Source organism: Scomber scombrus, chromosome 11 (genome assembly GCF_963691925.1).
Source record: "Scomber scombrus chromosome 11, fScoSco1.1, whole genome shotgun sequence".
NCBI lineage: Eukaryota > Metazoa > Chordata > Actinopteri > Scombriformes > Scombridae > Scomber > Scomber scombrus.
The window spans coordinates 12,501,572-12,523,264 of NC_084980.1; the positions used below are offsets into that span (position 1 = coordinate 12,501,572).

The 21,693-nt window shown below is 40.2% G+C and overlaps 1 protein-coding gene across 3 annotated transcripts in view; it reads left to right on the top strand.

The window, feature by feature from the left end:
• The window catches only part of LOC133991252 (nuclear receptor ROR-beta-like), a 27,269-nt gene extending 6,488 nt beyond the window's left edge, over positions 1 to 20,781 (top strand). Inside the window, exons 1-10 of one of the 3 annotated variants that reach the window (XR_009926988.1) lie at positions 6,468 to 6,878; positions 12,829 to 12,914; positions 13,027 to 13,168; positions 13,830 to 14,351; positions 15,259 to 15,380; positions 15,588 to 15,720; positions 16,220 to 16,356; positions 17,179 to 17,289; positions 17,982 to 18,094; positions 18,187 to 18,325. Coding sequence is in view for 2 of the 3 variants with exons in the window: in XM_062429758.1 (XP_062285742.1) it covers positions 6,872 to 6,878; positions 12,829 to 12,914; positions 13,027 to 13,168; positions 13,830 to 14,351; positions 15,259 to 15,380; positions 15,588 to 15,720; positions 16,220 to 16,327; positions 17,179 to 17,289; positions 17,982 to 18,094; positions 18,187 to 18,348 (1,506 nt within the window). In the remaining variant the exon portion in view is untranslated. Of the gene's footprint in view, positions 1 to 6,467; positions 6,879 to 12,828; positions 12,915 to 13,026; positions 13,169 to 13,829; positions 14,352 to 15,258; positions 15,381 to 15,587; positions 15,721 to 16,219; positions 16,357 to 17,178; positions 17,290 to 17,981; positions 18,095 to 18,186 lie in introns of those variants that run through there. The other 2 variants (XM_062429758.1, XM_062429759.1) reach the window with 2 other exon arrangements.
• Positions 20,782 to 21,693: the final 912 nt, after the last annotated feature.

The window sequence follows — 21,693 nt, forward strand, 5'->3', positions numbered from 1 at the left end:
ACTGCATAATGTACGTGGGGGTTGCCAATCTGTGATAAGGCTCTTGCACTTTTGAAAGGCCAAGCCATTTGAAAGTGTGTCACTGATACGTTATATTTGCATTGGGAACATACACTTATGGAAACTCATCTAGTATGTGTGTGTGTGTGTGTGTGTGTGTGTGTGTGTGTGTGTGTGTGTGTGTGTGTGTGTGTGTGTGTGTGTGTATGTGTGTGTGTGTTTCAGGGATGAGAAAAAAACAATGATTGCACTCATCTGCAGTTTAAAGAATTGACTTGCCATGAGTCTCTGCAGTCCAATATGGACTGAAAATCATGAAATATGCACACTAAAGAGCAAACTCTAAGTATTACATAAGACCAGCATCTTTTATCACAATCCCAACACTAGATGTCTCTGTTTCTGCTGCCTGTGCTGCCATGAGTCATCTGGGGAGGTTATATATAAACTGAATTATCAAATCTCACTCATGACTGATTTTCAAATGCAGACTGTTTATCTTGATAAAACAACAATCTGAGGTGAGATATGTGGTTACACTGTGTATTGTATGTGATGAACAGATGGTCTCTGAGACCATCTGTTCATCTCTGAGGTTGGTGAATATGATGAAACTGTTTAGATCATAAATCAGACAACAGCAACATGACACAAGACACATTTGAATGGGAAGTAATTTTTCTATGATTTTTAGTTGATGAATCATGAACTAATCATCACAACAGAATCACTTTTCCCTGATTAGATAATGTGGGGCAGTTACAGGATTAAACAAATACACAAGCTCAGATCCTGGAAGAAATATGAAAGGGATCATATAGATCTGAGGGTATATGGGAAGATAAAAGAGCAGTGCGATAAGGAGTGTGCGGGTGTCCAGCAGTGTCCTGCGGATGGCACAGAGGCAACAACAGATGTAGGTCATCAGGCCAAACATGGAGGAAGCCAGACGATGTAAAGAGGAAGCAAGAATAGTCACTGTTGAGGAAAATATGCAGGATACCAGAATAACATATTCATCCTCACTGTGCTTCCTGGCCTTATTTAGATAGATAAATCACAGCTTGGTTGATGTACATGTGTGATTGCATGAGTTATCTCATATGCATGAGGCGCGTATGTCTGCATGCGCATGTGTGTGCATTCACACTCGCTTGAGTGTAAGTCAAGCTCACATGGTAAAGCACGTTGATTCACACTGGAGATAAACACAATCCAGTTGCCGTGGCATCCTCCTTTTACTCTTACCACATCTTTGCATGGCATGTATTTGTGTTTGCATCAGATTTTCTGTGTTAATGTACACACACACAGACAAAAGCTCAGTTTTGCCACACGCCTATCTCAAAATGAGAGTCTTTCATTCATGACTATATGAGCAGACACACTTTCATGGATCATGGGCGTCTTTGATAATATATTACTTTCAATTAAATGTTTAATGTTATGAGTGTGTCAACACCACAGGGTCTGCCCTCTATTCAAACATTTGTGGGTGTGGAGTGTGGACATTGAACCTGTTCAGTGAGGACAAAAGAAGAGAGATGCGTCAGGGTGGGGTAAAGGGAAAGGGAAAGGGAGACAGTGAGTGATATGCTGTTGACTGTCAAGACAAGTCTGGGCATACTGTAGAAATGAAACATAAGTGTAACTCTGTGTGTGTCTGCATGTCTATTACATGCTCAAACAACCATGTCAGAGCATTTAGATGACGACTTTAAGTCTGAATCCAGTAACATGTAAGGAGGATAGATCCTGTTAAGAAGACACACAATGTATGTGTTGTGTAGGTTAACAGAAGTTGGCTTCTGATCAGAGAGCTTGCTATAGTTGACTAGCTACATTTGTAATGGATATATAGGGAAAAGCCAGTCTTCCTCTGTTCAGCAATTTCAAAGTGCACTTGAACAAGGACCTGAATGTTCAGATGCATTGACAGTAAAAATGTGGTTCCACTGCAAATCTGAAGCATGACTGCCAGTAATTGTGTTTACATGGCAAGTTTAACAGGCAATATCAGACACATAATAATTAAACTGAAATAGTCTGTAAACAATTTTCCACTCTAGTCCATGCAATTAATATGGATCTGTCCATTCAGTCAAAATTAAACTTAAGCCTCTGAAAACGTTCCAATCTTAAATATTTCTATTCAACATGATGCATGCATCACTAAATATGCTAACAATAAGTGTCAACATGGCTATAGGAATTATTTAGGAATAATATAGCAATCAAAAACTCAGAATTATATTGATAAATTCTAATGAGCACACAACCAACCCCATCAAACTGGTGAAAAAGACAGAGAAAAAGAGAAACATGGAAATCTCATGTAAAACAACCTATTCTTAATATGGCTGAAAACAGTGTGTTCATGTAGGACCCCATCACTCAATGTAAGAAGCCGATTGAGAAAGTACATTTTCAGGGCTGGGGGTCAGGTTAAAAATTTATATGAAAAAGATTTTTATGAAGCATGATATGAAAGTAATTTGCATTTCTGGTCATTGATCAGGTTTTGACTCTCAAATACCTCTTTCTCTTAAAGCCCAATTCCGATTGTGTGTGAATGTGCTATCAGTGCAGGCAGGTGTTGATGATATTGGACATTCAAATGTTTTATGATATATGACACAACGATTGTTGCTGGTAACATAACAATAGTTCATTTTTGGCCGTGTAACTGAGTGTAAGGCAGGCCAAGGGCACTGCAGAATAAATGTTTGTTCTCTTCCTTTGATGCATGTGTGTTAGGTGAACATTATGTTCTCAGTGAGATAATCTGTACTTCATGACCTGTGATTGAACTCATATCCCTTCTATGTTATACAGCCTGTCTATCAAAGTCTAGAGTTGTACAGTGTATGAAAAGTGAAGCCGATAAGGAGAAACTGAGAACAAAAAAGAAACAGATGTGGCAGAGTGTAGAGTGGTAACAGAAGCTGATAAGATAAAACAACGGGGAAATAGGAAATATGGAAGATGGAGATGGGACAGAATGTAAAGTCGAGTTGAGTGGAAGAGAATGAATGGATCATGGTAGGAAGGAACGGTGTTTGTACTCTTTCTGACACACTGACCTAGTGATGCAGCAAAGCTCACAGCTCCAGATTACAGAGCCATGGCTGCAGGGAGGGGGAGGGAGGGATTACTGGTGCCTTCAGAGAGGAGAAAGCAAGGAGATTAACTGAACGAGGGAGTGAGGGATTACAGCTCTGTGTATGGCAGGACCATGAAATAATCTCAGCAGACTGAGCACATGTGTATGTGCATGTGTGTGTGCCTTAGCATGTTGGTGCATGTGTTATGTAAGGGTGAGCACTAATGTAAAAATTAGGAAATGAAAAACATGAAGTGGTTATCTATAATAGATTTACGCATGTGAACATTTTACAGTATGCTGTGTGAGAAGCCAGACTGGAATGTGAGGAGCTGATGCTGCTAAAGCAAAGAGATTGGCCATGGGGCCCCACTGAAACCATGTGCAGCCAATCAGTTACAGTTGGTCCCTCATTCCTACAAAGATTCTTTGATGTGAGCGAGGCCTTTAAATTCAACCCTGGGGAGTCACAAGGCTGAACTGGCTTTGATCTGAGTCAGGAGAAACCTTATGCCTTTCTCAACAACAAGACCTTTTGCAGAACAACAAAATGCCCACTTGCCTGATAGTTAACACAATCAGTGACAAGAAGCAAGGATTCATGGGTGGGTGGGAAAATATGAAAATCAGCTTCCTGGCATCTTAAACAAAAAATATATACTCTGTATGATTCTCTCCCCTCAAATTTGATTATCTGTGTGGTCTTGATCATGTCTGTACAAGGTAATAGCAACAAGTTACGCTATTATCTTCAATCTGTGGTGCATTTTCTCCATCAGTGAAAGGCTACAAAAAGTGAAGATGCTTTTTTGTCAAGTAGTTTATTGCAGACTAAAATAATCTTTGCAGGTGCAAAGTGGATAGATAACATAGAAATCGTTTGTGTCCATCACTGCCACTTTCAATGACTCTGTTGCTTTGGTAACGTTTGTCTGTACTTGCGCAGGTAAAAATGGACACAGGGTTGTTTAATCTCCTTGTGTGTGTGCTGCAGGTCTGCTTGTTGTCAGAACATCTATGATGTAAATATCCTTCCATTTATGTATCGCCTCTTCCAGCCACCCCCATCTGCTCCCTCATCCTGTTATGCTGCTGCTGGCAACCTTCCAAAAATCCTCCAGTTTTTCAAACTCCAAGCTCTTTTTCTTCTTTGCCTCTTCTTTCACCTCTTACTTTATTATCGGGCAACAAAATGTCTGCTATGTACGAGAGCCATGCTGAAACCCTCCTCCCACTCCCTTGCGCTCTCCTTGCTCTGCTGTCTAAGCGAGCTGCACAGTGGTTACATAAGCGCTAAGGTCAAAGTGTCACTGCCGTTGTCAAGGGAGACATGGAACAGAGGGGCTTTAGAGGAGACGTGCACGGGGCGAGAGAAAGGGAAAAGCAGCAGAGGCAAACGGTTGAGAGGACAAACGGTGCAGAAATCTTTCTATCTATCTATCTCCAGTCAAGATTTGAATAAAAAGATCAAGCACTTTCAAGCTGTTTAGTCATTTGGACTGAGAAAAAGGAAGGAAGCATATAAATAAACAGATAAGTTATGTATGAAAAACAACAACGAGGCAGAAGGAAAGGGTTTGGAGGGAGAAAAACAAAAGAATGCGAGTGCCTATGTGGGTGCGTGTGAACGTGTGCGTGAGTGAAACAGAAAGAAGAATCTGTGACTGTAGGTGCTCTGTGCTCGGCTGCTCCACTAACCTAGTTTGAGTAATCTCAGCCTTCATGCTTTTTCATAATACGGCTGCCAGAACATTGCATCATAAGGCCACCCGTTACAGCCCCCCCCCCCCTCCCTCCAACCACTTCACCCCCTCCACCATCACCACTCCCCACCCACTTCCATATCAGCACCCACAGTTACATAGTGTCCCAACTACACACTTACATCATTTTATTAATAGATTAGAATGGGAAAGATGAGCTATAAATTTACCTGATGGATGAAAAAAAGAGATTATTCATAAGTGCAGAAAATAACACATTTGGTACATTTGCTGTGAGGATAACAGTACTAATACTGTCATACAATTAAGTTTAATAACTGGGGTTGGCAATGTGTTACAGTATTGCTGTGATGTTTAATATGTTCCTGCTAGTCCAGTACAGACAAATTAACACAAAACAGAAACCAGACTGCTGTGAATCAAACTTTGCGAGGTCATTGGGTGTAATCTCTGGAGCTGCTCTGCAGAGAATATATTGAAAGATTGTGAGCAATCATTGGGAAAGCAGCCAAGGCACATTTTCTAGCATAGCCTTCCTATCGCAGGGGAACAGTACGGAGGAACAAAGGTCATTTATGTACAATAGCTCAAATTAATATTTTACAGCTCCATAAAATGAGTCCCAGAGTCACTGCAGCAACACTAGGAGTTACATCTGTTGCACTTTCACCTTGCAAATCAAAATCCTCTCATTGATTTAGGAAAGAGCTGTTTGTGATCATCACAAGTGGGCTATTTCAGGGGGAAGATAAATATACATGCTAATCTGAGTGGTGTTGTGTAATTAGGAAAAAGTCTCATTGGAGAAATAGTGTCCAGTTATTATATTGGATGTTGAGGGAAGGATGTGTGGCTTTCTGCTAGGGCTGTACTGTACCTAACAATTATATTATTTAATCTACTGATTACTTTCTCAATTAATCACTAAATAAGTGAAAATAGTGGCAAATCCTTTCTCAACACAATTTCCTGAAGCCCAGGTTGACATATTTACTTTCCTGTTTGGCTCAGCAATGCAAACCCCCAAAATATGTTGTTATGTATTATTGAAGACTACAAACAAAAAGAACAACAACAAACAAACAGCATTTTGGAAATGTTTGCTCTAAAACCAGATTAATCAATCATCAGAACTGTCAGGGATATATTTTCTGTCAACAAATTTATCAGGAATCTGCCCACTGTTAAACATTTCTGGGAGACAGTGAAACTTTTAAGCTTGTATTTCTGGAAGTTTTGCCGTAAAGAAGGTGTCAGCTCTCTGGTAAACAAACAACCTGTTTGATTGCTTATTTTTGCTTGTTAATAACTCTGACAAGAACTGATCAGACTGGCATAAACCTTACTGTCAGGTTCCCATGATACATTGTGTACTGAAGTGAATGATACAAAGTCAAGGAAGTGGAGTAACAACATACTTTAACGTCAGTTTCAAAGCAGACATGATTGGGGCTTTAATTATATTCCCATAACCACCTGGCAGTGATCATCTTTACCTCACCACATCACTGAGCAACAGCAGAGTTGTACAAGTCAATCATTTGCCCAGCCACCTTAAACTCGCTCCCGCGTGCGCGCGTCCCCGCTGGTGCTGCGAGAGGAGCTGTCGGCAGTGAGATCATGTGAGAGTCCACGCTTAGAGAAAGTAGGTTAGCAGGGTAGACTGAGAGGAAAGCAGGCGGAGAGTCACAGCACGGAGTCTGAGCACCGCTGGAACACCGTGGGACTATTCCGTAAAAAAAAAAAAAAAGTTCTGCCAAAATATTTTCGCCACTGCTACGAGACGGTTACCATGCAATCCAAAGCGACTTTCTTCACTCTTTTATTTCGTTCGGACTTGACCGAGCGATAAAGGAGTTTCTGGTAGTTTATTTCCTCTATTTTTTTCTTTTTTTGGGGTCGCCCTTTACGTGAGCTGTCTGCAGCCAGGACGAAGTTAATATTTACAGAGCCGGTGCATCCTGGCTCCAGTGCTTTATTCTCCTACATTAACCACATGTAGTCGAGTTTTTGTCGTCCAGCCCAGAACAACAAAACATCGAAAATGAGAGGTAAGTGTGCATGTACGTCAATGTGAATGTGATTTACTTAGTTGGACTTGGTTAGGATCACTATGTGTTTTTAAACGGGGCTGCCACATGTGTGCGCACGGGGATTCTTGAGTGCGCCTGTTTTCCTCCCAGTGCGCATTAATCCCTCATGACTGGATTATAGCTGCACAGAGCCCGAGGAGGCACTGAAATTAGTATGCGATGATCTGTATGCGTGTTGTTCAATCATGAGAATGAACTGAACTGGATTCATTGTTGGTTGTCACCCTTTCAGCTCTGCTCAGAACTAAAGCCAGTCCCTTGTACACATTTTTTTTAAATTTTGTTTTATTATTGACAAAGCTGCCTTTAATTGTAGAAATGTAAATCGATTCTCACATGGGGCCCCTTCTGTAAATTTGCTTGGGGATCCATGTAAGAGTTATGCAATAAGAAGAGGGAGGGGCATGAGTGGAGGTTGTTGTTATCCAAAACTAGAATTATGTAATCGAGATGTTATTTGAGATCAGGTTCATTAAAACCTTAAACAGTGATCATTGCACTCCCATTCACTTAAAAGATTCATGCATTTTGCCTTTTGTTTCTGGTATTCAGTGATAAAACATGCATCTGATTAAAATCGTGTGACGTTCATATTTTTAAATCTAAATAATCCCTGAAGATACTTGCATACTTTTTGTTAATGCCAAATGAATTTGCAGCATCAATGAGTTTTGGTGCGGTTGAGATATTGTTGTGATGTGATGGCTGTGCCAGCATGGCCGACTGTGTGAGCGTACAGAGGGAGAGAGAGAGATTGGCTGTTCCACTGACCTAGTTATGTCATCCAGCATTATACAGCATTGATAGCGGAGGGAGGGGGAGCAGCTGTGGGAAGCGCCGTGCCGCCGGACGTGCAGCGCCATGTGCGGTTACAGGCGAGCTTTCAACGTGTCGTTCCTTGAACGTGAACTTGGGCAGTGGGGCAGCAGATACCTGCTATTAAAGATGTGTTTTATACAGATTGTGCAGAACATAGTCTGATGTTTGTATCCCTACCATCCCAAAGAAAAACATTAAAATAAGCAACAAAATAGTTACATAACCTACTGTAACCTCTCAAAACCTCAATTAAAAATCATCTTTATGCAGATTTTTTTGGATGCAACAAACATTTAACAAACATCAATTTTAATCAGTGTTATAATAATGTTTACTAATGCTCTGTGCATTTGCATTTCTGAGTTTTTGCTCTGAGAGAGGAGATGGCTGCAATGAGTTTTGTTTTTTTAGCTGAGGAGGAAAGAGAATTTTTGAACTGAAGGGGTGGGGGGCGCTAGTGGAGGGAGGCTCCCTCTCTGGCAGGATATCCAAATGTAAACAAACGCAGCCCTTTCTTAGCTCACTGCACTGAAAATGTAGGATATTCACTCAGCCTGCCGTTTCCTCACCAGAAAAGCATGTCAGCATTTTTTAGCCCAGTTTGAACATGCAGCTATAATCCTTTTAGTCCAAATTGCCGAGTCATTTCAACATCTTTGGCATGCTGACAGACATTTAGAGGCTTGCTGTGTTGTCTGGACCTCTGACACTTTGTCTGGTTCCTGTATTACAGAGTGTACTTCCACATAATGGTTGTATTTATTGCGCATAGACACAGTGAAAGATAAGTCTTGTGTCTTATGCTGACAGAAGACAGGAGAGGCCTGTGAAATTCTTACTTCTTTTTTAAATCCCCCCTTTTGTGGGCCTCAGCTAGGCCTCTTCTGGTATTTGCATCTTTTAAAATAGAGCTCATTGATTTGAATGCACCAACTGCCGAACGGCCAGAGCCTATACTATATATGTGCATTTATATTGATTAAAATTAACAGCATTGTATTGTACGTGATCTCAATAAGAGAAAGAGTCAGCGAGCATAACCACAGTGGGCTGTTTTGGTACTGGATTGTGCTGCACTGTGAGCTTACAGCAGGGAATTACACAACAAGTGCTTCAGCATTTATAGAACTAAAGCACAATACACCCCCCCCCCCCCCACCCCCACCCCATAATGAGTGTATCTTCTTATGTCAGTCATTCTTCTGAGTAGGTGATTAAATAATTAAAAGAACACCAGCTCCCACAGAGCCCTCTGTTACTCTGTAGCTCAGGGGCATTTAATAATTTGCATGTTATTGTGTCTTGCATAATAATCTAACAAAAAAAAAAATGTACTTGCATGAAAACAGGTCGTAAGATTATAAAATGGAAAAGCAATCGGTGCATGTTGGCAGGGGTGAAACTATGCATATAAGGTAGTGAACATGTGGAGGGTCAAAATTCATCTTTTCACTCCTTTGTGATGCTACTGACACACTGACATACTGACTGTTTGACACACTGTGCAGGAGGCTCCCGTTGGAAAATTATCAACTGTTTGTTCCACACTCGATATCAAAAAGTATAAAGCACAAAGTCAGTGATTTTCTCTGCCTGTCTACCTACCCCACCCATACTGAATTAGCCTTTTGTAGAGATAACAAGGTTACACATTTAGCTGGCCGATAAACAGGCTGGGGCCAGCGTGTTTGTAGTTGAACTGTTGAAGTGTCTGCTGTGAAAAGACTTGGGTGTGCCGCACAAAGTAGCTGTTCTGCTTAAACATACCAGCCACTACTCAAACACCATTCTTTGTTTACCATGTGCGCAATTTGGTCTCACTTACTGCACGTCACTCTTAAGAATTTTTGACATTAATTTTTGTGCCAGTGGGTGAGAGATGTGCAGGAGTGTAGCTTTTATGCATCATTTTGGCAAAAGCAGAATTTGTATTGATCTGCTTGAAATGCTGACTCTCAGATGCCTATGACTAGTGTTTTTGTCCAGTTCAGTGGTTAAAGGTAAATGTTTCTTTAACGTCAGGGTGGCAGCTGCCTCTGTTTCTCCAGCATTGTTAGACAGATGAATATCTGCTAAGTGAGCTTGTCTCTATTCAAATTATTCAAGAAATCCCTGTGAAGTTCTCTGAAGTTAATTCCTTTCACGTTGCAGGGAGTTGTTTGAACTGCAGTTTTTCATTTACCAGCTCATGGAGACAAGAGAAGACAGTGTTGTTAAATACAGTATGAAATATTTGACTGTCTCTGGGTATCTGCAGGAAAGCTGAAGAAGAGGAGTGAGAAAGCATGTATGTGTGGTTATAGCAACAAGGGTGGGTGGCTGGGCATCTGTGTAATTCTGGCTCTCAGCGCAGGACAAGAATAGAACGGGTTGAAGCAAAAGTTCAATGTCAAAGTTGAATAGCTGACATTCATACCATGTCTGTGTTGAGTGGAGTGTAGCCAGGTACAGTATGGCCCACTGCTGCCAGATCAAACATGGTTTCTCAATAAACGTAAAGATTACATGGAAATAAGTTCACACAGATAAAGCTTTATGGAAAATCAGTGGAGGTGTGTGTTAGATCTGAACTGGTAAGAGCAGTTTTTCCAGCCTGATGATCATTGGCTATCTTGGTTAATTTTACTGTTATGTAACAAGGGGAATTTTTTAACGCAAACACAGAGCCTTCAGGGAAATGTTTTAGGTCTGAGCGTTGTTCAGTTCCACCTTAAAACTGGTCTGCGGAGAGACAGGATCGCGCCTGCCTCCCTCCTCCCTCTCCCCCTGCAGTGGGAAAGTGTGTCAGTAGGACAGAATGTCCACATGGGCTGACAGGCTACAGCGCTCGAGTGACGGATGACTCAGCCAATACCAAACAGGCTGAGAGCGCTGCTCAGCCAGTGGGAAAGAGAACGTCTAAGGAGGGCGGGGTGTCAGTGCTGCTAGAGTGAGCCCTGCTGAATGAGTGTTGTGAGGAATGCTCACAGACGAGAGTTATATAATCGTGAGATGAGGGAGGGGTGGAGGGGAACCTGAGAGAAAGAGAGGAAGAGAGGGAGGGAGGGAGAGGAGAGAGATATTTTTCCATTGCATGCCTGCAGCTGCCCTGATCAGTTGAAGTATTTTAGTCAACAGTTTTAGAGTTGAGGCAGACCACGGTTTTATTAAAGGGAAAAAGAAATGGAAAGTTGTTTTTTCCAGTACGTAGGAGCACAACAATCTCAACTCAGTCACACTAACTGAAGTGGTTTTGCTTACATTTTCCTCACAAAAGGTACCAATAATGATTTTGTGAATCAGTCTAATGATTTTGTAAATCAATCAAAGATTGTACAGACAGCCAGTCTGGGCACAAACTATCTTATGATATAGTTGTTGTTGTTTTCTCCTCGGTCAAGAAAGAAGGAGTCTTTGTCAGTGTCATGTGATTCTCTATCTGTTTGTGTACTCTGTTCCCTCATGGGGCCACATGCAGGGTGCAGACAAACACCGTTCACAGCAAGTTATCGGCTCTTTTACTGATGTTGCCTCCCTGTGAACCTCTAATACAATGCTTCATTGTTACATCTTTTTAGTTCACTTGCTGGACTCATTACAAGATGTGCTTTTCTCTTGGACTACTTCACTCTGGTGCAAAGTACAGGATTTGTCTCAAGCATTGATCTGCCTAAGATTCTTCAAACAGTCATCCCCTAATAACAGTAATAAAAAATATATATACAGCAAAGTTCGGTCATAAAACTTCATAAAAGAGACAGGGAAGGAGGACAAAACACATCAAGAAAAGATAAGAAAAAAGCTCACGTTAACGGCCAACAGATTCATGTAAGTTTTATTTTTGTTAGTAAAACACAATTACTCCTGTCAATGATGTATGTCTTATTAAAACTGGAAGGCCTAATCTGAGGATCTCAGACAGCACTGAGGCTCAAAGACACTCATAAAAAGCATAACTAGGTGTCTAACACTGTAAAGCTTACACTATAGTCAGTAAAATCTTAAATTCTGATCTGAAACTTCCAGTGAAGGAATGAAAGTTTGATGAAAGGTGCAATGCAATAACTATATTTTGTATCAGCTGGAGGTGGGAGCGTCTAATAAAGCTCCAAGTACACAGAGTTACAGCAATGTAACTGTAACAAGATAAAAGCATTGGCGACCTTTTCAAGGTCTGCAGAAGATACAAACGACCTAATTCTGGCAAAAGTATATAGCTGCAGAAAACATGACAGCACAACATTTATGGCCTGAGAAGAAAAGAATGAAAGGAGAGCCAAAAATCATTCCTGAAATATGACTGACTTGTATTAATGTGGTGTGCGAACACCACTACACAAGCCAGACATACTGCCAAGATTTAATTTCAATAAGCAGATCAAACTTTGAAGGCTAAAAATGTAGGTTCCAGCGCTTAAAATCTGAGAGAGCGATATAGTATAACACAGTAAACTTTGTCCGTGTTGTCTGCTTAAAGTAGGATGAACTGTGAAGCTGAGTATTATCAGCATAGCAATGGAAATCTGTATTGATTTTAACATGCTGTCAGGGCTGCAAAAGATGAGAGTGCTAAGGGATGCAAACCTAACCCTCCAGCAAACAACAGAGGAGATGCAGTGAAGTCAAAGTCCAAATGCAACATACAAAAGCATTAACTAGTGCAGTATGAGCTAAACCAGTCAAAAGTTCTCAATGCCTACCTAAAGACAAATAAAAAATAAATAACATGATCAACTCTATCAAAAAGAGGGCTCTGATCGAGGAGGATTAAAAGTAGTGGATAATTACATTACAATTACATACCTTTTGATAATACTCTTGTTACAAAAATGTTATTCATAAAGAAAATCAATCTATTACAAACTCTTAACTGCTGCCTAGACAGGACCAATATATTGTGAAGCAGGGACTGTGTATGTTAAAACGGGCTCCAGTGTGTGTTATGTCTGAGTGAATGTGCCGTGTTACTTAATAGTATTTTAGTGTTTAGATATAAACTGTTTTTGGCAATAATCCACAGTATGACTCAAGTAGTGTAAAACAAGTCATATGAGGTGTTACAGTACATGAGGTAGGAGCTTTCTGACCACTGTTGTTTTTGCTCTTGCAGCTCAAATCGAGGTCATCCCCTGTAAGATCTGTGGGGACAAGTCCTCGGGAATCCACTATGGAGTTATCACCTGTGAAGGCTGCAAGGTAAGGAGGAAACGCAGAGTAAACCAGGCTACCAAACCAAACTTTAATAGGCATGTTTCATCCCAAATGTGCATGTTATTCACAGTATTTATATGTGTGTGTTTCTGTTCAGGGTTTCTTCCGTCGCAGCCAGCAGAACAATGCCATGTACTCTTGTTCCCGCCAGAGGAACTGCCTGATCGACCGAACAAACCGTAACCGCTGCCAGCACTGCCGCCTACAGAAGTGTCTAGCTTTAGGCATGAGCAGAGATGGTAAACACAACCGAGAACATACTGTCCTCCCTTCACACACTTCCTATTACCATCACAGCCTGCGGCCTGCTTTAAGTTTAGTAGAGTACGACTGTGTGTGGTTAAACTGCGACTTTCACTTACATGTAGGAAGTTTACCAGATGTGTTTCTCCAGTACGACCTCAGTGTGTGTGTGCCTTTAATTTAAAGCTGACACTGAGAGAATTTGAAGTGCTCATAGTTAATATTTCACATCAGCTGTCGTAAGAGGGCGCGCCACATGTTCCCTCTTCTCTAGGTTACAGAGAGAAAACAAACAGTACATAGAATGAGAGGGTCATGAACTGTCATCAGGCAAACTGGATATAGGGACTAGAACACAGTCCCTGTGGATAAGGTGGCAGAAGGAATCTATGTGAGCCAAAAATATCTCACAAAACAGATTTGAGGTTGAAGTGTAGCCGCATTAAGAGATTAATTTACTTCTCTTTCTTTAAATGAGGAAATATAAACAAAATATTTAATTTCTTGTTATCAGAGTAAGTATGAAGAACCATAATATACAATAAGCATAATTGAGGGCAGCTATTCACAAGGTATTTACAAGAGCTTGTAAGAAATGTCTAAAGTGTTTTATCTGTTTGTGTGTCCACTATAATGAAATGTACTTTTCCTTCACAGCGGTGAAGTTCGGCCGTATGTCCAAGAAGCAGCGTGACAGCCTGTACGCTGAGGTGCAAAAGCACCAGAAGTCCCTGGAGTGTGTGACCTCTGGGGGCGGGGGCTCCACTGCTCTATCCTTACCCAGGGAGGATGGTGTCTGTGGTGGTAGTGGGGAGGACGGTGAAGAGGGCCTGAGCCGGTCCTACAGCAGCGGGGGCTCCAGCTCCACCCTCAGTGACCTCGATGACATCGCCGCACTGCCTGACCTGTTTGACCTGCCGCTGACCCCCGAAGAGGCCAGCGAGTACTGTAGCCTGGAGCTACTTGGCGGAGGGGCCAGCACTGGAAACACCTCCAACTCATCATCTTCTTCCTCCACTTCCTCATCCTTGTCCAATCAGAATTCGCCGCAGCAGACTATGCTGGATGGGGCAGACAGCAATGGAATCCTGCATACACACTCTCACACACATCCGCTGCTGGCACACACACACGCATTGCTGGACCATCTACCTGATGACTGCTCAATAACAGACCTTGGTGAGTACTGACTGTGCCCCTATCCTAAATTCTGTAGTGTCAGAGTGTTTAGTTCAGTACAGTACACCGCAGTACACTACAGTACTCTCGCTGTTATTTATAAAGTCTCCTGTTTTGCATACTGTCATATTTCAGGCTCTATGTTTTCTAATGTACTCCTGTTTTGTGTTAATTTGCTGATGCACTTCCGCCAACTTTTTGCACATCAAATCACACTTTGTGGTTGTCAGCACATTTTCAGGAAGTGCTGAGTTTCAATACCAGCAGTTAAATATCAAGATAGAATAGAAAGCAAGATCACAATTAATAAGCATAGGGTAGCATTAGTAAGCATAAGGACATACAGGTTAGTGAAAAATGGTACATGGCAGACACAACAGCAAAACAGCACAAGAACAAGGTTAAATTGGCAAAACAAACAGGAAACAAGCAATATAAAAAAATAGGGGAAAAAACAGGGATGTTGCTGTGACCATATTTATATGGAGATTTATTCTCCAGAGACCTTTAGACATGATAAATTTGTATCATGTTTTACATCTTTATGATTGCTGGCAACAACAAACTGCGACAAGAAGACTCAGGGGACTTCTTAAAGGAAGCAATGAGTAAACATTGTGACTGGCAGATATAAAAAATGCAGGGGAGGCTAACAGCTGGGAATCTAAGACGAGCAGATGAGCTATTAAGTAGATGAGCTCTGTCTTGTCAGGGGCGTCAGTGGCAAATGTAATAGAGTGTTGCAAAGCACCTAGTAATTCAAGGTGACACTGCCATGGTCCGTAAACAACACCACTGTTACACTCTGCTACGCCCACCTATGCCTTTTCAAGGCCCAAAGCTGCAACCAATACAAATAACCTAAGTAAGGCAGTACTGATGTCTTTATTTTTCTTTTTTTTCACAGAGCACATCACTCAGAGTATTGTTAAATCGCACCTGGAGACGTGTCAGTACAGCGCTGAAGACATGAAGAGATTCACTTGGGTACAATACACACCTGAGGAAACGCGCGCTTTTCAGAACAAGGTATATAATGCACATGTTAACTCCCATATATCAGCTCATTATTGGCCTAAACTGGGCTGTCTGCTAATAAAAAGCTAATTTAACTACCTAACATTACTGATATTTTTTAGTAAGCAGGTTCAATTCCTGCAATGTTCAACAAATATTAAGTTATGTCATTATTATCTATTTAATAAGTGCAGGAATCTCTTTTTTGTGTCTTATCAGTCAGCTGAGTGGATGTGGCAGCAGTGTGCGCACCACATTACCAATGCCATCCAGTACGTGGTGGAGTTTGCCAAACGCATTACTGGCTTCATGGACCTATGTCAGAATGATCAGATTATACTGCTGAAAGCAGGTCAGTGTCTTAAAAATGCTCAAATCTTGAGTAATTCCAATGAAATAAGTGAATTCCTGCAACGTATATAAGAGTATATAGCTTGCTAACTTGAACTCCTTTTTTTTTGTCTCCAACTTTCTATCTCTGCCTTTTTACCATTTGTTTATTTGTTTGAATAAATAAAAAAAATCATGGAAACAAAATTTACAATAACTGTCTTAATCTGTTATCTGTATATCTGTGACATAAAATGCATATATTTGACAATGCGTTTACCTTCTGTAAATGTTTTGAACTTTAAAAAAAAATCTTTGTGGATATCCATTGTTATCCTGCTGGTTTTTAAATGGTTCAAAAATGTCATTTATGCTGTGTACCAATCTGGGTCAAAATTATTAAAATTTTGTTGTGTGTTTGTCTATGTTGGAGCATCTTGGGTCTACTTCGTCCCTCCATTTCCCTTCCTCTTCTTTCTCCATTTCTCCATATCTTTGGTTCTATCTATGGCTCGTTATAGGCTGTCTGGAGGTCCTGCTGATACGTATGTGTCGAGCTTTCAACGTCAACAACAGCACCATTTTCTTCAATGGAAAATTTGCCTCAGCTCAGTTCTTCAAAGCACTTGGTGAGGATCAGATGGGAATGTGGTTTTATGTAAGCTATAAAGTATTCAGATAATTGACAGGATCACGCATCAAAGCTTCTTACTTGTCTTGGCGCTTTTCATAAGTTTTATTTCTTTTTCACACGAACTGTGCAACAATCAACATTGTTACCTAAGTAAATGCCAGGGCTACCACTTTTCTCAATCCATTATTGACAGTTTACAGAGATAGCTCTGCATTGACTAACGTAATCTGTTATTTTAACTGACCTGACTGTCGTAATCATTCTTAAGATGACTCTGTAATGCAGCAGTTAAGTTGCAGTCTTGTCAAAAGCAGTTCCACTCTGCCATAACTGACTCTGAAGAGAGGTTATTGAACGTTTCCAGCTGCAAGTTGCCTTCCTATTTTGAAGCACTGTCCTGCCTCTTCAGTACCAACAGAACTACAGTTTGTAACAATGCAGACTAATAGAGAATATCATTAAACTTAGCTGTAAGCAGCATGATAAACTAATTCTAGGATTCTAGAATTTAGCCAAGTTGTCTCATTTTAAGTGATGGGTTATGTCAGTCAATGCAGTAGTGTCTCTCTCTGAGCTGTTTTAAGTTGATTTCTAAAAACACTGAAACCTGTGACTTCTTGACGTCAGGCAGACTAAAAAAAAAAGGTATAATTGAATTACAGAATTTCACACTAAGCAGAACCTGAATAAAGTCTGACACTAAAAACTAAGTAAGACACATAATCCTATCATGCCAACAAACCCTCTGTGTACTCCCTGGGTCATATGTCTAGTTAAGTAAGACTTTTAAAGTCTTCAAGCAATATTTTTTGACAAGTTATTTAATGATTTTCTTTGTTTATGCAGGTTGTGACGACCTGGTCAGCGCAGTTTTTGACCTGGGTAAAGGGCTCTGCCGTCTACAGCTGTCTGACGAGGAGATGGCTCTCTTTAGCGCAGCCGTTCTTCTATCCCCTGGTGATTATTTTTTTTCCTCTTTCTAATTTCCACTCACACACACACTCACACTCATATAATTAAACTCAGGCATGTTAAAGAGGACATGCTCATTTTACTGCAAAACTATATAGTAGTCAAACCACTGTGGCTTTGTCCATTTTAAAGAACATGCAAATACATTTTCAACAAACACGTTGTATTTTTGGTCTTACGATATTCCACAAATGTAGTTTTTCAATTAATTAATGCTTTTTATTTAGCTTATTATTAAAAACATTGCACCGTTTATCATGTGTGTCTACATATCAGACTTGTAACACAACATGACATCACCTCTTAAAATGAGATAAGGTTACATTTGAGAGATGGAATAACACATTGTCCCACATAAAAATTAAAAGTTGAATTAATGAATAAAATGCACAATTGCTTATTTGTTTCAATACACTATAAGAGCATGGCCACAGCCTTAGTTGGTCTGGTATGACCTGTAGTTTAAGGTTCCTTATGTTAGCTAACTTTAAGTAAATATTGCGATAACATACATTACTACATTTGTTCTTTGACTTTATGACTAAGTGCTAAACAGTAGTTTGTCTAAAGAGTTGTATAGCAGTGTTATATCATTGTCACTTTCAGACACAGATGCCATTTTTCAGCAAAATATATAGTGTCCCTTTAAATAATGCTTAATGTTTTATTTCCTGTAGATCGACCCTGGCTGACAGAAGGCCAAAAGGTTCAGAAACTCCAGGAGAAAGTCTACCTGGCTCTGCAGCAGAGCCTACATAAGAGCGGTGGTTCTGACGAGAAACTAGATAAGGTAATGAAAGCAACCAAGATAGTTTTTGATCACATACAAATACATACAATCACATAAATACATTTACCTTTGCATATCTTTTGTCCCCACAGATGGTGTCCAAGCTTCCTATAATGAAGTCTATCTGTAACCTCCACATTGACAAACTGGAGTTTTTCCGTTTGGTCCACCCAGAGACCGCATACAGTTTCCCTCCACTGTACCGGGAAGTGTTTGGCAGCGAGATGTCTCTGCCCGACTCCACCAACAGCTAGACGAACAGATAAACAGATAGATGGAGAAAGTGTAGAAAGAGGAAGGGAAGCAAAAGGAGAGACAGAGAAGGATAGAGATGTTGAAGCTCAACAACCAGCAGTTAAGAGACAATCCGGGACTTTAAATACTCCATCTCCCATGATTCCAAAGTAGTCCTCCACTTTCCCAGCAGGCAAAGCACCTTACACTACAGACAACACATGCTCATGGTCCTCTGCATATTGTAGCATTAATAACAAGCAGATTGGCATCGTAATAATAACACAGCAGTCCACCTAGCATGAGAAAGCTCTAAGCTCTAACACCTTTTTAACATGTGATCCACTGTGGATCACCCAACCAGTTATGAATGTACCTCATCGAAAAGCACCAGTGCACAAGCCAGAACCCAACAACAGTGAATGTAGAACCCTGCCACTACTGGACAGAGTTTTACACATATTAGTGTACACAGTATTAGAATGAAGTTGTGTTGATCAGCAACTCTTGATATTAACACAGTTCTCAGTCAATATTTATCTCAATTGATACATCTCAGTATGGTACGCCAGCGTATTCATACATACAATAAACTTGTACTGACCATCACTTAGGGACCAAGATCATGAGTCATTTCCTTTGACATAAACAGAAATACGCACATCTAATATGACTCATGGATTCAGCTGACCTCCTTCATCAGCTGAGAACCAGTCTCACTCACATTTAGACAGTGTTCGGTGCTGCCTTTTGAAGGCTCTTGTAATGCAATGAGAAACCTCAGTCCCACACACCCCTTTCCTTGTAAATGCCACTTAGAGACAGGACAAGATGAAATTATCTTTAATTTATATACACATTTATAAACAAATATTTTAAATAAGAATGTAAATAGATGACTATATAAGTATATAGAGAGAGAGTTAGAATGTGTGAGTTCAGTTCAGAGCGCAAGGGAGAGAAAAGTGGATAGTTAGTTAGATGTTCAGGAGGGGACAAAAAGACATTCGTCAGGAAAGCTGATATTTGGAATCTTTTTTCTGGACAATTTTCCTCTCTTGACAGTACTCTCAGGTTTCCATGGCAACAAACCCCTCTTGCCCTGGTGGCAAACCCATCGGGGTTACAGTCATCATTGCAAGCGATGGGGTTGACGTTTGTTGCATATGCGACACAGCAGGTTGAGGCGGTGTACCCAAACAAAGGCGAAGATATTGCCTTTGTCTTGCATTTAAACTGAGAGCTTTGATTCTGCGCTGTTGCTGACCCCGTCCTCCCTGCCTAAAGAGACAAGAGGACAAACAGGACACTAAGGAACAGAGAAAGCAAGGCAAAAGATGACTTCTTGAACTGTATAATAAAAGGGGATACACAGCGTCTCCCCATCTGTTTCTAACCAGCAGTCAGTTCAGTAGGTGTAGTATAATTGTCAATCACTCATATTGTTTCAGTTGGTTAAAAGCCCTGAAAACGATGGTCCATGATATGTATCATAAACCCTCCTTGCTGGTTGGAGCAGCTGTATTATTTTGTACATTTGCTGTTCCTCTACCTTTAGTCCCAAACCCAACACTTGTTCAAATACCAAGCACTTATACTTTCCTCTTTCTCACTGGACACTAGTCAAAGGCCAGACAGAGCTACCAGCTGCCCCCCTGAGTTGGGCCTCAGTGCCAGTAAGACTTTAAAGTTTTCAAGCTGTTTTTATTATTTTTGTTTTTTATCCCTCATCTGTCAAACAAGGTCACTCATATCTGTTTACATTTTAAATGTACATAAAAAACACATTTTCTGAAGGGTGCTTTTGCATTGAGATGATAATGTCTTACTTGGGGTGCTGTTAAGTTCTTGAGCAGAGTGTGTGGACCTGCCGCCTGCCACTCAGGGAGCTAGCTGTGATCTCGTCCCTTTATTACCAGTGTCGTCTTTTGGCCTTGTACTCCTCACACCTTTACACCTAAGATGAGGCCCATAACCATACAGTAATCACTGTGGACGTACGTTATGTTTTTGTGAATGTCACTCACAAAGTGTCAAAGCCCTTCCCATTTGTCCTAATATTGTAACATTAAAATTTATGAGACATAGGAATTAAGAAAAAAAAGAAATCATCATTGAAGTTTAAGATGAATTTCATTATTGGGGTTGAATGTTTCTTTTGCTGTGATTTTCATTTATTTGTCAGTCTTTTATCCACTTTTTTCTTTACGTCTCCACTTTTGTCTTGTAAAGTCAGTAATCTATTTTTTTTAATTGAAGAAAGATTAAGACAAGTACAAACAAAAAAAGAATAGTTTGTCTCCCTTCTCTTTTCCTGTATGACAAAATGTTCAAGAGGTATATTACTAGTCCAAAAGTAACTGAGTCACACAGCTTGATATATATTGTTGTCCGATGGGATACATTATATGTGGTTTTAAGAATGTAATAAATGGTTTCTTTTTCTTTTAAAATGTTTGATTGTGTCTTACTTTAATTTGAATTTTACATTCATGTTGTCTTTGCTTATTGTTGACTAATCAGAGTCTTAAAGGATTCACAATTTTCAAGTATGTCTTAAAGCAATAGTCAGATGCCCATATAAAAAGTGAAAGAGGTTTTCCTCACTAATCATTCCTCCTGTTCACACTGGCTATTTATAGACCCACTCCAAATGTACTTTCAATGTAAGTCATGAGGAACAAAATCCACAGTTTTTCCACACAATCATTTTGTGTAAAAATGTATTTAAAAGTTGATCTGGCTTCATCAGTCTGACTTAGTCATATCAAATGGATATCTGTCAAATTTACAGTCTTTAGCTTCAAATTCTCTCTTTGTGCCTGTTTCTGACTGTTTCCCTGTTGAGTTGCGGTGGAAGTATAGTAACAAAAAGAGGGACTTCATATTATTCTCAGAAAAACTTTTAAATACATTTTTGCATAGAGGGAGGTGTGTGTATTTTGTCACTTACTGTACTCTAGGTGCATTATAAAGGTATCTTCTAATGGTCAGAATGAATAGGAGGAATGATGATGGCAAGAAATACCTTTATTCAGTGTTTATTTGCGCACCCACTAGTGTTTTAAGTGTCAATCTTTAACAAACTGAACCTGGCATCCTTTAATTTAGTCTCTAAAATCACTTATCTGATATTATAATCTTGCAAAAGGAAATGGCCACAGCTAGATTAATGTTAACCAAAGACAACCATTCATGTTTTGTGCATACTGTATTCCTTTTTACAGCTGCACAACTTATTTACATTCATTTAATAGTTTAGTTGATTGACAGAAAATGAATCACCAACAATTTTGTTCAAGGAATCATTAATCAGTCACATAACAATCAAAAACTCCAACCATGCTCCAGCTGCAGTTCCCAAG